The sequence below is a fragment of the Chelmon rostratus genome, chromosome 20, assembly GCF_017976325.1.
Source record: "Chelmon rostratus isolate fCheRos1 chromosome 20, fCheRos1.pri, whole genome shotgun sequence".
Classification (NCBI taxonomy): Eukaryota; Metazoa; Chordata; class Actinopteri; order Chaetodontiformes; family Chaetodontidae; genus Chelmon; species Chelmon rostratus.
In genome coordinates, this window is record NC_055677.1 from 11,751,798 (window position 1) to 11,768,926 (window position 17,129).

Consider the following 17,129-nt stretch of genomic DNA (forward strand, 5'->3'; position numbering starts at 1 on the left):
GGGAGCCTCTGATCCAACACACAAGCTGTGATTTATAGATTGGTTCCTCTTTGATGCTGACATCTGTTTGATATTGCCTGACGGGGGGATTAAATGAGCCAACTGGCTCTCAGGGTGGCGGCGACCCTCATCGTTGCGGAGGGATGGGAAAGCAGACACTCGCGAGCAGTGACTCACGGGTAATTTCATGCCCCAGTGAGGGCAGGGATGAGATGATGTGAAAACATGGCTGCTGTGAAAGGCGTTCACATGAGAGATGACCGTCACGGTTTTGTGTGCGGTGCGTGAGCACGTAACTGTGCGTGCATGTGTTTGAATTTGAGAGTTTGACTGTTACAGGGGGTGCGGGGGTGTGCCATTTCTCCTCAGCGCGTCAATGAAGACACGGTGAAGGGGATGTGACACGGCAGCATAGGAGATGAGGCCAGACTTTGTCTAATGAGTTATAACGTAATGGACCCAATGGGCAAGAGGAGACCCATGGAGAAGTGTAATTCACACTTGGTCTCTCGCCACAGCGTAGTGGCAGAGCATGTTGCATGCAACACGCTGATTGAGGATGAAAGTGAATCTGCTGGAGAGCCATCAGGGGTATGATGGGGAGAGGATAATTGCCTCAATGCAGGCTGGCCTTCGGACAGTTTAGTCTGACATGGCACAGGGAAACAAATGTGGTGTGGCTGACATGCAGAGGCGGAGAACAAAACTAATCTGTTTTTGAGTGTAAAGAAAATGAAAAGACACTAAGGGGAACTGTTAGAGTTCAGTCTCTCTCTAAATCAATTTGCTTATTTACAACACAGTACAGGCTGAACAAACCAAGCTCAAAATTGCAACTTGAATATTAGCTGCACGATGGTGAAAGAAAGACAGAGTGAAGAGCAGCTGCTGATTTACTGCTCATCAGATGGCAGTAATGAACAGCCAGTCTCCAGACTGACAGCGAGCAGAGGAGAGAAGAAGTGTTTGGAGGAATGTGGCTGTGGTCTGCTTTGAAAAACCACCGCTGTCAGCTTCCAATTTGGAAGGGCTGAAAATGAAAGCGGCGTAATCGCTGACAGTGACAAAGACATGACGGATGATGAATCGCATCAATCCAGATTTAGCTGGCTGAAATTATTAATAGCAGTTCCAGGAAGGATAGCCATGTCATGCTCTGATGAGCAAATGGGTATTTCGAACAAAGGAGGGGAGGATTGGACAGCTTTACAGATATTTTTTCCAATGTTGTGTAAACTTTTATTAGCGAGCAAAGTCAACAAATTGAGGAGTGTCTCCCTCCCTTCCTTCCATCCTTGTCTCCATTTCCTCTCACCCCCATCCGCCTATCCCCCTCGCCTCAAAACGCAACCGCCCTCAGTGTGATTTTTGGGAGTGATGGTAGGAGAGGTGGAAGGCAGGGAATCTGTGGAGGAAGGGAGGGGGCACACAGAGTAAACTGAGCCTCCCTTGTTTTTGGCACCTTGCAGAGTGCAGTAGAAGAAGAGGGGCTGATCAGGGAGTGCATATTGGATGAGTCAGCTGAGATACGGTGAAAGCCAAGGAGGCCCAGCGGGTCATGTAAGGACACAATGCGCTTCTTCGTGGATTTAGAAAAATGGTTAGAAAAGCTGCGATAGGATTCCCTGTAAAGTCTGGAGGAATCTTGCGAGGCAAAACTAAAACCTTGAACAAGGCAGTTAACCCTCATCTTATCCAGAACATGTCAGTGGCCAGCATTGGGAGGCAGCTCCAAGATGACTCAATCAAGATCGCCAACCCTCCACTTGAAAAAGGTTTTCTCAATGAGAACATGCTCTTGCCAGATGCAAAACACGACAGCAGGGCAAACAAGAAGAAGCAGAGGTGGCTTGAGAGCCGTTGTCTCTGTGGTCACTGTGTGCTGGGTGTAAAAGTGACTAAGAATGCACTGACACGAAAAGGAAAATCCCAAGAATCTACATAGCACACACATTCAGGAGTTACTGCAGATGTTCACCTCCACCAAACTGATGACTGCCTTTGCTCAAGTTTTAAGAAATGCATGCAATTAGAAAAAGAGCAGGGCTGCTCTTTCACGCAGCGAATGACAGCAAATGACTCATTTTTTTACCACGTAAGAGAGAGAGCTGGTTCAGCAGACGACAGCGATTGATTGGTTCGGAAATGTCAGGGTGATAGAGCTCAGTCACGGTCAGCTGCAGGTGTGTGACAAATAACTCACAAGTGAGAGAGTACAAGCAACACTGCACGTCTGAATTTAGTTTAGTCTGAAAATCTGGAAACACTTTCCATGTAATGCACTGAAATCGAGATAATTTGATGCTTGGCACTGAGCAGCTGGATTTGTATTTTAACGTTGATAGCTCCATATCGACTGCCTCCACGACTCATCAGAAGCTGCTGAAGAGAGTACGGCAGCAGCTCTTCCTCTCTCGCTGGCTCTCGACAACATCCTGTGGTTGGAAACCACAATGGATCTCAACGCTAGAACATTCCAAATGTCAAAGGCAGATTTGGAATTTTGACTCCTGTTTATTAGATTAAATCATACCGTAATACTGTGTAGGACAGTAAACAGAGCAAATTAAGGAACAGGACTTGTATTATCATGTGGGGATGGAGAGTAAAGCTGTTTTGGCTTCTCTGAGGTCTGGGGTGGATGTCAGAAAGCACACTATAATATTACAAATGTTTTCTTTTTGTATATATATGATTGCATGGCTGGCTCATTCTCAACCCATTTAATTTCCTAATACCTTCATACCTCTACTGGGTTCATCATTTCTGACTTAAATTGGTTATGATGTGTAGGCAAGCACTGTTCAAGGCCAAAAAAATGAATTTTGAATTCTTGTCCAGATCCCAAGTCTCACCTGTCACGTTGAATTATGGAGAAACTTTTTTTTTATAATGTAGTATCAAAGCCATAGAAAATAGTGTCTCATGTTTGAACATTAAACACTGGTGGGACATAACTTTTGACAGCTGTATAAAAGTTAATGTTGAAATTAAACCTTGCTTCACAAAGAAAGATTTATTGGAGGGCTCATGCACTGCATTGCATTACATTGTACAGGCATACCTAATTAACCTAGCAACTCATGTGTGGTGCTTTCAAAAACTGCAGAAATAAATGTTTAATAGAACTTCCATCTTACAAAGAGATAATAAATAGATAATCTAAAGATGAATATTGGTTGTTAAATACATGTCAAGAAAAAATGTCTAATTGATAAATATAAGCGTCTTTCATTTTGTTTCACAAGACTGTACAGGAGGCTGACTACTAAAGAGAAACAAACCACCAGAACCCATACCGATGTCCTACATCAGTCCAGAAACACTTTGAACTTAACACCATAAGAATGTCCACAAGCTCTAAAAGGGGGTGATCCATCTAACACTTCCTGCACACAGATTCTTTTGAATCTCCTTACAGTGACACAATGATCTGTCACTGATGGGAAAATTAAGCAAAACCGGGCAAACACGTGTGTCCTTGCACAGTTCATATTTCACTATCATTAGGGGGAGTATTATCAGGGTGACTTCAGTTTTTAATGAGTTGTTTAGTTTTTGTAATACTTCCCGCATCATTTCACAAAATCCTGATAATACATGATGACTACTCAGACATCCTCTATCTGTGTGGCCTCATCCTGAGACATTCTGTGATTACTTACAGGAAGAACATGAGTTATAAGTCAATAATAATGCCATCACTTCACCATATTTCTGTGGGTGTTCGTGGATAAGGTGTCCTCACTCTGTCGTGTTTTTTCCTCACCTCAAAGTTGACAGATAAGTTCCTCTTGAGGGCAATTTCATAGACCAGGCTGATCTCTGATTTGCTGGCATCACTGCCTTCCTCTGTCTCCCCTTTTTCCTCCGGGCTCTGGAAAAGAAGGAAAGAAAATCAACGCTCCGAATGGCAAAAGGGGACATAACTTTCAGGTTTCCGAATGATCTAGTGTTCTGTTATACTAGTTTCAGGAATGTATTATCTATTATTTATGAACTGTTCAGTGTGCCTGCAATCACAATCAAAACAAAACAAACAAAAAAGGGAGCTCTCTGGAAGGCTTTTGCAAGTTTTTTTAGTTGCTGACTGGTATATAAACTGTTTTTTTTTTGGGTTAGACTAGCTCATATAACTAGCATTACTAGCATGGTGAACTCAAACAGGAAACCAAAGCATCCCCTACAGTGTGGCTAAAACAGACTGATGTTCTGCTCATAGAATTCTGGGCCAAAGCAAAAATGGGTCCCATAAGAGCACTTCAGATACAAAACCATATTGAGTCGTACAGAACACAAAGTGCTTGTGGCCTGCTATAATGTTCCTTCAGTTCCTTCTGCGCAGATATTTTTGTTATTAAGTTGGAGCAATGCTGACATTTAGTTTTGGATGACTCACTGATCAGATGCAAAGCTCTTAAAGTTCTAAATTTAGTATTATGGTCAAGAAGCCACTGTTTAATGTTGAGGTTTTCCAGAATAAATGGAAAGAAAATGTATCTATTTCCTGAGTACCAGGGCGACCCCAAAACTGTGGCACATATCAAACCAAGAGTTACACGCCTATGAGGTGGATGTCGGCCAAGCTGCTGCAACGGGGAGCCTGTCTGTTTTCTGGCTATGATCCTTATCTGATATGGGTTTGAGAACTCCAGTATTCCAGGACATGACTGGTGGTCCTCTGTCTGTACAGGAAGGTCTCTTAAAGGGGTAATCTACTAAATATGAGAATTTTTTTATATTAAATCACTGTTCTAGATAGTCAAATTATTATTTGTGAACATCAAGAACTGTCACTTCCTGCAAGAAGAAACAAGAGAGCAGGGGCTCAAATTTGGGTTTTCATCAGGCATGAAACGTGGAGCTGATCCACCGAAAATTAAGAAGGAAGAGGTCAGTGGGAAAGCACCAGCAGGTTTCAGTGGAACAACCACACATTTTCTTTTTATCCAGACAGACCTAAGGACATTGCTATGTCAAAAATTTGAAGAGATTTTTCTCAGTCCGCAAAATTTGCCGCCCATGAATGTATGAAGTAATTCTGGACATAATACCAGATGACTCAGGTTTGAGCCTTGGGACAGCTGAATGCTGTTTTAATTACCAAGTTAGTTGTTTAAATACGGATCAGACAGACTGAATCTATAAGAATGATTTTCAGGAATTGATTGCTATTCACCTCTGAACATAAGTCCTGCTATTGGCCCCTTCTACTAATGCAGAAACCTATTTCACGCCATAGAGATCATATCATCAGCCATACAACAAGGAGCTTTCTGGTGCCAATTGTCTATGGGAAGGCAGAGTGCTGTCTCGATCTTTATCTTCTCATGTCCAGCTCTTTGTCTGATTATGTCTGAATGGCTGCGGTCTTCCCCTTTGGGCTTCTTCCCTTCTCCTGCCTCATTGTGCGACCTGATACGACGCATGATTCATACTGTGAGATCTCTTGGATTTCACAGGAAACACGGTCACATGGTACAACGCACACCTACTGCACCGGGCGAAAGACTCACACCGACGTGTGCGTGTGTGTGTGTGTGTGTGAAGCGAGTCTGTCCAAAGGGCCTCATCCCTTCTTCTGCGAACTGTTTTCATTACAATTCTAATGTGTTTTCATGGTTCTGGTGGTTACGCTCGCTCTGCCACTATTCGTGATGTGTGTGATTAATAGTGTGAATTCCCTCTCAAGGCTGCATTAACAAGCTGCTGGGTTAAACGTCTGCATGTGTCTGTGGGGGTGTATTAGCATGGAAACTGGAATTACAAAGCAGGTCAGCAACCTTCCTGTGACAAAGACAAATAGAGGGCTAAATCTGACTTCAGTCCTGCTTTTACTTATAGATCTACTAGACAGAGAGTGCTGGGAAAAGTATAAGCAAGAGAAGACCTCCATATAGTGATGTTCACTGGCAACTGACTTAATGATAGGGAACAAGGATTCTAGATTAAAGGATGGGAAGAAGTGGCTCCCAATGGACAGAATATAAAAACTTAATCATAAAGTTTGCAGATCTAAATATATCTTCCTTCGCACAAACGATGCCACTATGTCGTCTTTCTCCTTGAAATGTTCCCACATAAATACCCAGTCAGTGGGTGATTGTGAGGAAAACAAGCTTTATTTCAAAACAGAAAGTGCGCTTGTTTACCGTCCGTTTCTCATAATTACAACAGTATCGCCAAGGTTGAAACTCACTGGCAGTGAGTTATGAGTTAGTCAGCAGTTCCATTATATAATCTTTATTGCCTGAAGCCCTGTAAAGTTGAAGGTGCTTTCCTTACACATTGTTGCTCTACTGGTGGATAAATACAACACAATTGGAGTGTCACTGATATTTACCTGCGGTCTTCCTCAAAATAAAGCTTTGACTGCCCATAGTAACAAGGAACACCTCGAGCCCGAGGGCATCCACACATTTACTCATGTGAGAGCGCACACACTCATTCGGAGACCGAATGACGGACATGTAGTGTAGACACAATGTGCCTCAATTTGTAAAGCAAGACTCAGAAGCAGCAGCAAACAAAGAGCACATTTATGGAGGCCGACGCCACAAGACAGCGAGTCAGGCGAGTGAGGGGAGCCAAAGCGTTTTGAATAACCATCAGCGATGCCAGGCGGTGAGGATATGGGGTAATTTGATTTCCGGTGGGAGATGATAACAACAGTTAACAGCTATGCCTGAGGGGAAACTCTGGAAAGGTGCAGTGACATTAGGAGTGGGCTGAAAGAAAAAGGACAAAATAAGGAGAAACTGGCAAGAGGAAATATACTCCTGCCAGGTGCAAACTAATTCATTTTCATTTTATTTAACCTTTATTTCACCACACAAGACAACTAAACTATGGGAACTGCAGAGCTTAAATGATACATTAGAGTAATTACAGCTGAGCTGGATTTGGATTCAATCTGATGAAAAGCTGGTTACGCATTCATCTTAGAATCTCTAAAAAACACTTTCAATAGAGCCTCTTTGGGGAGAGCACAAACGGATCAGCTGCGCAAATCCTTCGCCTTCTCATTAAGGGAAGAGTTTTCAAGTAGGAGGGGGTCGAAGTGAGAGGCAGTCATCTGGCGTGAAAGCGGACACAAGGTGACAAAAGTGCTGCAGGGATGAGGCTGCAGTGATTCGAGGGAAATTTGAGTGGAGAGAGGAATGACCTTTTATAAACAGGAGGAATGGCAGAACATCAGGCTAGAATGGAAACAGCTTTGTGTGTGTGTTTGTGTGTGTGTGTGGCCGTGTGTTACTCATGTTGTGGGGACATAAATCTGTTTACACAGTCATGTTGTGGGAACCCGCATTCCATATGTGAACAAGTCCACGTAATGTAAATCATTTAATTTAAGGATGAAGACTTGGGTTGGGGTTAGTGTCAGGGTTAGGGTTAGGAGGGGTTAGGGTTAGAAGGGGTTAGGGCTTGGCTAGTAGCGGTTATGGTTAGGGTAAGTCTCCAGGAAATTAACGTAAGTCTATGTAGTGTCTCCAAAAATGCAACAGCAACAAGTCATTTTAGATGTCTACTTTTCAAGGAAAAATGCTGGTTACAGCCTCTAAACTGTGAAGATATCAAGTTGTTTTGTTTTACGTGACAGTTAATTGAATATTTTTGGGTTTATAGTTGTTATTTGGACAAAACAAGCATTTTAAAGATGTCATCTCCAGCTGGGAACCCATGTCAAATCCCACTAAAAGACCAAAATGAACAAAGAATTGATTCTAATAACAATTATTGTCTGTGTAGACAAAGCCTCATAGATCTAACTCCTCTGTCCCGTATGCCTCCATTGTTGGTAAAAATGAAGCACACTGTAGCCCTGGGTGTCATGTTCCTTCAATGCCATGAACATCAGCACTATAGTGCGCTTTACGTCAGTCACACGTACATCATGCTCCTGCTGTAAGTACTCATGAAAAAATGAATTAAACTATGAATTAAATCTGTATTAATGAGTGGCTGAAAAATCGTCCTCAACAAATACACTATTTACAACATTTGCAACACATTTTGAAATATTTATCTTCAGTGGGAATGAATGGGTTGTGTTCCACAAACAGACAGAAAAGTTGGAGAGTACTGAAAGAGCATTGTTGGTTTTTCATCTTCTTAGGATTTGTAAACAGTAAGAAAAATATAGAGTAATGCAGCCTTTCCTTTAAGCAGCTCATTAAGAATAATAAGAATTTAGATATAATTCACTGTATAATACAAATGCAATGGAAATATTAATGCAGCTGCCTGTGCTAGAGCACTTAGAGCAACTTACGTTAATAAAACAATATTTTGTTCATTAAGCAGTAGTGCCAAAACAAAAGCAATTAGCACAATGCAGGGCAGAGGGGTACAGTTATGGTGGCATCCAGACAAGTGAGACATCCAGCCAAGATCCTTTACTTTCATGAGTCTAAAATGGTCATTTAGTCCATGCAAGCAATTATAGTAATGGAAATGTACTGAAGATGGCCACAAGGACTCTCACAGGGGAAGTCAACAGGAGCTTGTTAAACAACTATTGGCACGCACTGTTGGTGTAAGCCTTCCTGTTTATAGGCCCGTGTGTGTGTGTTTACCTGTGGAGGCCGTTCGGGGATGGGTTCATTGCGCAGGGCTTGGAGGGCCTTCATGGCAGCGCTGTGTCTGGCTGCTTGGCGGGTGCGTCCTTCGCCAATAAACTCATGACTCCCCACAGACAGCTGCACATAGAAGATCTTAGGAACAGGATAATGGTACCTGGAATTAACAAAAAAACAGAGGGAAGGAGGGAATGTGTATTAGAAACTTCTTGGTCTACATACATACATCCATACATATATAGGCTCAGACATTATGAGCCGAGTTATCAATTCAAACCGTTTACACTGTTCCCAAATTAAAGGCCCACCACTTCGTCAGGGTCAATTACTGCACAATAGCCTGTTGGCCAACCACTTGACTAATGTCTTGCTATTGAATCTCAGCTCAGAGATGGCAAACAAAGCACAGGGACATATATATCCTCTCCTCTTTCTTCCAGCCCTGAACATAGATTTTCCTCTCTTTCTTTGGGTCCTGACAGAGCGGGACTGAGCTGTCACCGAGCAGATTTAGAGGTCTGCGAGTCCGCGTGTGTGATACCCCCTCCTGGGTCAGGGGGAGAAGGGCTGAGAATGTCTGCGGGGCCGAGGACAAGGAAAGAGAAATAGTGGGAAAGCTAAGAACAGTAGGAGGAATCCAAACTTTTTAATATCCGTCTCCCCGTCCTCGTTCTTCTCTGCCAGTACACACTTATATTCACAAAAACATACACCCAGCATATGTGGTGGACACAAATTGATAGCAGCAGCTGTGATTTATGGAACTGCATCTTGATTAGAGTCTGGTGCCAAAATGCATTCAATATTTTCATGTTTGGTCAAGGCCTTTTAATAAGAGAATGAAAATCAATAGTTAGCGAATGCGACTGAGTTTACTTCACAGCATGCTGAAGAAAGTTAAAACAAGCTTTACAGAAATGCAGCTATCCCTTTTCTCTGCGCATACATACATCACGTATATTCATTTGCAGCTATACCAAAACATCTTACTTGGCACTGCAGGAGCCGTGAGATGAGAGATTTAATACTTGTTCGGAATTTGGGGAACCCAAGAAGCTCGAATACGGACGACAGGGAAATCTGTGTGCACAGGAAGCTCTTGCAGTTTCCATCACAACTGCACACATGCTAAACATTACATGAAGAGGTCTCGAGCTATAGAGCCACATTCAACAGCAGCCCAACAAGTGCTGTTACTGAAACTGTGGGTCTTAAAGTATAACAGGATAGAAAGTCAACAGCCATGACAGCAGCCCTGTGAGGTCGTACGACAGTTCTTAGTGCTAAATGCTAAAAATCAGTCTGCTAACATACTCAAGATGATAATGCTAGCAAGCAAAGTGCAGCAGATATAATGTTGCCAATCTTTACCAACTTAATTTAGCATGTTTACGTGCTAACAATTGCTAATTAGCACTTCACACAAAGTACAGCTGAGGCTGATGGGAATGTCATCAGTTTTACAAGTAGTGGTCAGTATTGGACAAATTCAAATTCTGACTTGAGAATAATTGACAAGTTGACAAGTCAGGGGATCACCAAAGGTATTACAATTCCTCCAGGGACGCCTGCATGGGAGAGGGATGTGAATGTGTTCTACAAATATCATGGCAACGCATCCCATAGCCGTCAAGACATTTCGCTCAAAAACCACTAATGTGAACCTCATGGTGGATCAAGAGGAAAAGTGAGTAAGATTCATCATCTGGAGACAAGGTTGGCAAGGCTGGCCACTGTTACCGAAACGTTACAGGGTAATTAAGATCTGTTATTTTATTTTGGTAGTTTTGGGTATTATTCCTATTATTCCTATTGGTTTAATGGTTGAGAGCTGGAAATGGGCTGAAGTCACTGCTCAGATGCAAACAAGAAACGTGAGCATCATGCAGATTTTAGCCCAGCGTTTAATTGAAAGAGAAAACAAAGGCAACTGTAAAATTATTCACTGTTGACATCCATCACACTTTTTTTTTTTTTTTTTTTACAGCCAAATAAATTGAAAGACGCTGTAATGTGATTGAACTGTTGGCTTGTTTACAACCTGCCTAATCGTCTAAATGATCTGTTGTAGCCAGACTGTCACGTTTCCGGATCTCAACAATTATGTATCAGCACTGTATGAGCACTGTATAGAAGTTGTTAATAAGTAGTATCAAAAGGTATTTTATACGAGTAGTGTATGAGAGTTTCAAATTCTGGTATTCTTTAACATTATCGGTGAGTACAACTGTGGGCAAAACTATGAAAATTATTTGCAATAAAGTGGAATCAACTGTCAACTTGGTCAAGTTCTCCAGAAGCTAAATGTAGTTATTTTAGCAATTTTTCAACAAAACATCAGAAATACTGACTCTCTATTAACTTTAACTTTGAACAACACGTGTCTTTTCTCTCAACGTCTCCTCTTTTCTCTCTTTCCTCACGTCTTTCCTCAGTCTCCTGCTCAGCAGACCTAACAATGAGTCAGCGTTTTACTCCCAGAATTCCAGCAGGTCTTTCTCCAGCCCACAGCCCAGCTCTCATCCGTCTGCTCTCAGCTCCTCCTGGCCACGGGAGCCTTGCCTGGGCGGGGGCCCGCCTGGCCCTCGCACGTCAAGTGTGGCCCCAGGGTCTCTGAGGACATGCCAAGTGCAACATGGGCTCCGGCCAACAGCGCTGAGCTGAGATGGGAGCAGCTGGGGCTGGAGCGCCGAGTACAGGTGCAGAGAGGAGGAGAGAGAGGGATAAGAAAGAGAGAGGGGGGAGACTGAAGGGGAGAGCGAGAGAGAGGGAGGGAAGTAAAGAAAGAGTGAAGAGAGAGAGGGACATGGAGGGAGGCCTGTGGGAGACCCTAGTCCACAACGTGGGAAAGTAGTGGCTTACACACAAGCAAGTCAGCCAAGAACACAGGCGAGCACACACATCAAAATCATGCAGACGAAAAAAAAAAAAAAAAAAAAGGCAGGGAAAATCACGTCAGCGGTCCGCGGCCAGCATGAAAATCAGCACATGCTGGCTGGATCTGCCTGTACTGTGTTATCAATTATTATTTTTGTTATTATTATTACTACAGAGAGGGAATTGGACCAGGACACCTGTAGGGAGGGTGTGGAGACTGCTGACAGAGAAAGAAAAAATAAGAAACAAAAAATATCACTCTGTCTGTGTGATGACGCGAGTGTGTGTGTGTGCATCTGCTGTGAGTCTGGGATGGGAAAAAAAAATGACTGATACCACAATTCAATCAAATGATAACTCATCAGCATTTGGAGCTGAGTAATGAATTGCACTTTGAGGTCAGAAGCTTCCCTGCAGCTCTCTTTGATGCAAGCCATGTTAGTTAAGGTTAACGTTTCATCTTAATCATTCAAAGACTTGTGCATGAACACACACAGAGACAGACACATTCAAAGGTGAGCCCACACACAGTCCCACTGGGAAACGGGAGATATGGTATCGCAAATATTACTATAAATGACAGGAAACTGTTTTCTCCTGTGGCATCGAAAACGATTTCCTTTCTAAAAGCCTGCATAGAAAAGCTCATTCTCTCTCACTGCATGTGTTACACTTATTCCTAAACCGAACAGGTTACCAATCCTTTGACGTTTTTATCATTTTGCATCATATTTACATTCACAGCACCAGATGTAGCCACTAGCTTCCATAGCCCGGTGGTCAGATATGCAGTATATTACACTAAGTGACAGGTCAGGTAGGTCAGATCAATATTGTAGTTATATAAGAACAAAAAACACAGCTCACCCGCAGAAACAAACCAGTATTTACAGTGATGTTCCATAGCCCATTTATTTAATGGTGACCACACCAGATGGAGGGGCTTTCAAGATGGTTGGAGCACACAAATTAAAAACAAGATGAAAACGCTGCGATACTAGGACTTGTATAGTTCTGTGGAAGCAAACTGAAAATACGTGCCCTGTAACCCAACACATGACGTTGTCGAGGTGCTGATGGTAGCGTATAGGGAGCGGCAAAACTTGTGCAGACCGCAGCGATTAAAACCAAATGCAGCACTTCCTTTTAGTCATAAACCTGCCATTCTGCCCATGAGAACACATCAAATTCAATTTTGTTCAGAATATATTGCTCCCCTTAATCAGCCCAGTCAACTGTGGTTGTTGTTAAGAGACCCCAGTGGTGGTCACCCACAGTATAATATAGTATAATATCAAACAGCAGACTCATTAAGCTACGCACGACTGCCGATACTTGCAGCAGTCCATGTACATGAGCCTTAATGCTTTGATAATATAGCACAACAATATCATTTAATATGTAGGTGATCTTGGTATGGCTGGGCTCTCGCATCTGTAGCAGCGTCAGGGATGTTCTGCTGTTGGTTTCTGCGTATATTTACTGGCCTCCGTGCCTTGGACTCACACTGTGATAATTGGTTGGAGATGGTGCTGTCATTTTGGTTGGTCTGTGTTGTTAGTTCCTTTTGATTATGCGCCATATCTGCTGTGCTCGGTTGGTGCACTCCTCAAATCAATCAAAATGAAAGTGTAGCGCAACAGTCAACAAGCGTTGGCTGCTCAGCGGAGCAGGGGGGGGGGTGAGTGTGGACTTGGTCTTAGCCAGGGAAAGGTAGTCAACATGAAAGGCAGATTTCGATGAACAATACATGTTTTTAGCGGTAGCATAATGCTAGTTTACCAGCGTGGTTTTCCGAATGGCTGGTTTGTAAATGTGGCTGATTTTGGTCCTAAATGTCGGACACTGTATGAATTTTGATGCAGACAAAATCAGCCGTAGGACGTGTCTTATGGTGGGATCTAACCCACCATTTTTTTTAATGGTGAACAGATTTCATCAACTTTGTCTCACAACTGTTAACTTTTGTCTGGGCATGTCCAAACGGCACAGTGTAAAGGGGCCTTTATGGGCAAGTTAAGTGCACTAAATAACATGTTTTTATTAATTTTGGTGCACCAGCCACCCACTAAGATGGTGGAACAGTGTAGGAAATCACACTGAATGGATATATTTAACTAACATCTGTATGACAAGCAAGTCATCAAGATAATTCATTTGGTTGTACGGCTTTCTGCATAAAGGTAGTGCTGCATTCAACAGCACTTCTTTTTTTTACCCTCTGCTACTGGTGGTAGCCTTAAAGTAATTAAAGCATACTTGTGGGTAGCTCTTGTATTAAGGATGGAAACATACGTATTCTACAACAGCAAAGAGCAGCAGACAGCAGAAAGTGGGCCAGCCAAACACAGACAAATAACAAGACAGGAATGAGGGGGCGTGCTGGCCCACTTTGTCTTCCAGCGTCACTGAGCTTGACCACCAAGACATCAACTGGCCACACATGCATGGTTGTATACATTCAACCACAATTGTGCACACACATAAACACACAGCACTGACTCAGAGCCCTGCAAAGGGGAAGGGGCTGTGATGGGAGCAAAAGGATGACAGAGATTTGGGAGAACAAAAAAAAAAAAAAAAAAAGCAGAAACTTGGACAGGCTCACTCCTCCACCAGCTGCACTTTCTTCCAACCTCCTGTCAGACCTTTACTTGTTTTCTCTCCCTCCCAACTTCCATACTTCATTCCCTGCGTCCGTCATTGATTGCTTTCCTTCCCTTCTGCCTCACGCAATTGCTAATGCAGAAAGTACACAGCAGTGTGAGAAAAGAGCCCATAGTCGAGTAAACACAGTGCTTAAAACACCCACTGTCATTGTGCTGGGGGGGGGTTGTATTCAAAGTTCCTTGGACCCTATCTGAGGTTAGTAGCCGCTAATCCACATGGGCGACACAGATTCACTGTGATGGTGAGCAGTGGTTTCACGTGAAATTATTCCTTCGTCAATATTTGCTCGTGAAGCAGTATTTTTCCATGAAGTACACACAAAAGAGTTAAGGCTGTTTCAACCCACAGTTGCCAATTTCAACGAATTCAAATAAATGAAAAATAAATCAGTGACGGGATTGAAAACAAAACACTGTGCTGAGCATGAGGACAGTGGTGACAAGACTGAGACCAGCTTTGTTGGTACTGAATCTATTGTGTATAAGTGCTGTGTTGGGCCTTTTAGCCTGGTAGTACTGAAGTGCAGCTTTTTTTTTTATTCAATTAAGTTTTTGGAGCTTTAATTCAGAAAGCAGATACTCTCAATTTTTATCTCAAAAGACCATGACAGCCACCTCATTGGGTCATAAATGCACCAGTGAGAAATATTGATTCTCTGAATTCATTAATATTCTGTGGGCCAGATAGGAAGCTTTGGTGGCCCAGATGTGGCCCGCGAGCCACCAGTTGACAGTCACTACTTTATGGTGTCACCTGAATTGAATGGTGGCCACTCACACAAAGTGAATTATGAGTAACAATTCAGAAACTTCATAATCATATATAAACAAACTTTAATATACTTTTAATCGTAAATGTATCTTCAAACAGTGTGAACCTCCTGATGTTTATCATTAAGCAGTTCACAGAAAAGACTGCGAACGTGGAAAAAAAAGGTTTGAAGTGATAATGAGAAACTGCGTGTGAGACCTGTAGCGGTCTTAGGGAAGCCACAATGAATGTTATTCAATCAGACGTCCCCTGGAGGCAGCTGACTCAGAGATACTACATTCATTCACTGTGAATTAAAATGGTTTATGTGTTGTCAAACCAGCAGTGCTGGATTGCATTAGAATGTGAATCTTGCTCTGGAATAAAAGCTCTTTCAATGTTCAGATGGACATTGTTACTGACAATCAAATCAGTCAGGTGAAAATGAGTAAAAAGTGACTGCATGCTGGTTCACTGTCCTAAACTTTCAACTGGTCAATAATAGCTCTCATTTTACAGTTTAATATAAGCAAACCTTACATTCTGTAGGGTTTCATTAAAGTCCGTCATGGGGCAGTGTATTTTCTTACCTCATATCCCTCCAGTGTAATGTGTATCTCTTTGCAGGAGACAGCTGGTGTCTCTGCTCATGTCGCTGCCTTTACCGACAACAGCTATTTATCAAGAATTGCTAACAGGCGCAGGGCATAAAACAGAGGTTTCATAACTTATTTTAATTAAATTGTCCAATGTGACAGCATTCATTGTTTTTACCGTTTGTTGTGGTTTCAATTTTGAACAAGAGATTAAAGCTCTCTTTGTGCGAGCTCTGTAATCAGCGTGCTGTCTCCGTGCCCTCCTTCCATGCCTGGCTCACGAGGAGTCCCAGCCCTGTGTAAACCGACCCCAGCTCTCCTGTCACACTTTATTGCTGAGTCACGGCCGTACATCAAGTATTGTTTCCAAACATGATAGATTTACTGTGCTGTAACTGACAGGTAGCACGCTACAGGAAAAAAAAAATGCAAATGGGCTTGCTAGGTTAAAAAAAAAAAAAAAGAAGAAACAAGGGCTGATATCATTATGCTGGTAATAAAGCAACCACTGGAAAATAGTATTATTCTCTAATCATCTGACTAAAAACAGGCATCGCGTGAATAATTCTGACTCCTGGAGCACAGAAAAATATCAGTAATAGTAAGATTGGCCAGTGTGTGCAAAGCAATTACAACATGTGTGCATTTATGTGGCACAGAAAAAAAAAAACTTCTTAACCCTGGTGCCCTTCTAGTGCCAACTGTTAAGACTTGGCTGGCTGAGAGGAATGGCTGGCTGGGGATCAGTCTAAAATCAGACCCTGCTGTCCTCATTAAGAATATTACATTGTGACCTGCTGTTTTTATGTTCATTGTCATTAAGAAGGGAAAACGAAGTGCTCAGCTGAAAGAGAAAAAAAAAAGCTCTGGTGCCATTTTCTGAAAAGAAATAACATGAATTTGTTATTGCCAAATTGTTCTGACTTGGGTTCTACGCAAAAGCCTTTCTGCCTGCAAATGATTTGCCTTTGTCTTTTTATACAGACATCTCTCAGGGCAACACATTTTAGCGACTGATAAATGGTTCTTCTTAATTGGCTGTTGTCTTTTATTCAGCTGCTTGCATTCAGCCCCCCTCAAAATGAATGCAGCTACATCGAAGAGCAGTCGAGGTTGAATGTAATGAATGCAAATCTGAAGAGTTTCATACCATAGAGTTTGTGTAATTTTCTAAGAAGAGCATATATGGTGAAAAATAAGGAAAAATAGCCAATTAGTGACTCACCAATCAGATAATTTATCAAGAAAGGGCACATTTTAGTTCATTTGGTTCAATTCTCTTTACTCCTTTAGTTGAATTATTTAAGGGCAGGTGAGAACACAGTCGTTCAAACTCACATGTGCAGCAAACTATCCCACTCCAAATGTGGATTTCTGAACTGATGTTGTGGTTTGCTTTGCTGAGAGCGAAATACAAACCAATTAGACGAAGTTGAACACAGTTGCTCAGATTCCCCTATTTTGTTATGAGCTCTCAACTGGTGGGACCACCAAAGAAGAAATGCAGCATCACTTCACAGAACAAACTTTGCTTTGACTTTCCCCACTCTGAAACGCATCATAATGCCACAAGATGACAGGTCTCCTAACAGTAATACCCTAAAAGACATCCAACAGGGTGTCTCCTGCTGGGATGATTCAAACCAAAGTAAACTCA

At 42.4% G+C, this 17,129-nt stretch overlaps 1 protein-coding gene across 1 annotated transcript in view; it reads right to left on the reverse strand.

The window, feature by feature from the left end:
* stau2 (staufen double-stranded RNA binding protein 2) overlaps positions 1 to 17,129 on the reverse strand; it is an 86,110-nt gene that overhangs the window by 57,996 nt on the left and 10,985 nt on the right. Inside the window, exons 6-7 of the mRNA XM_041961332.1 lie at positions 8,577 to 8,736; positions 3,770 to 3,877 (exon numbers count right to left, since the gene is read on the reverse strand). Of these exons, the coding sequence (XP_041817266.1) occupies positions 3,770 to 3,877; positions 8,577 to 8,736 (268 nt within the window). The remainder of the gene's footprint in view (positions 1 to 3,769; positions 3,878 to 8,576; positions 8,737 to 17,129) is intronic.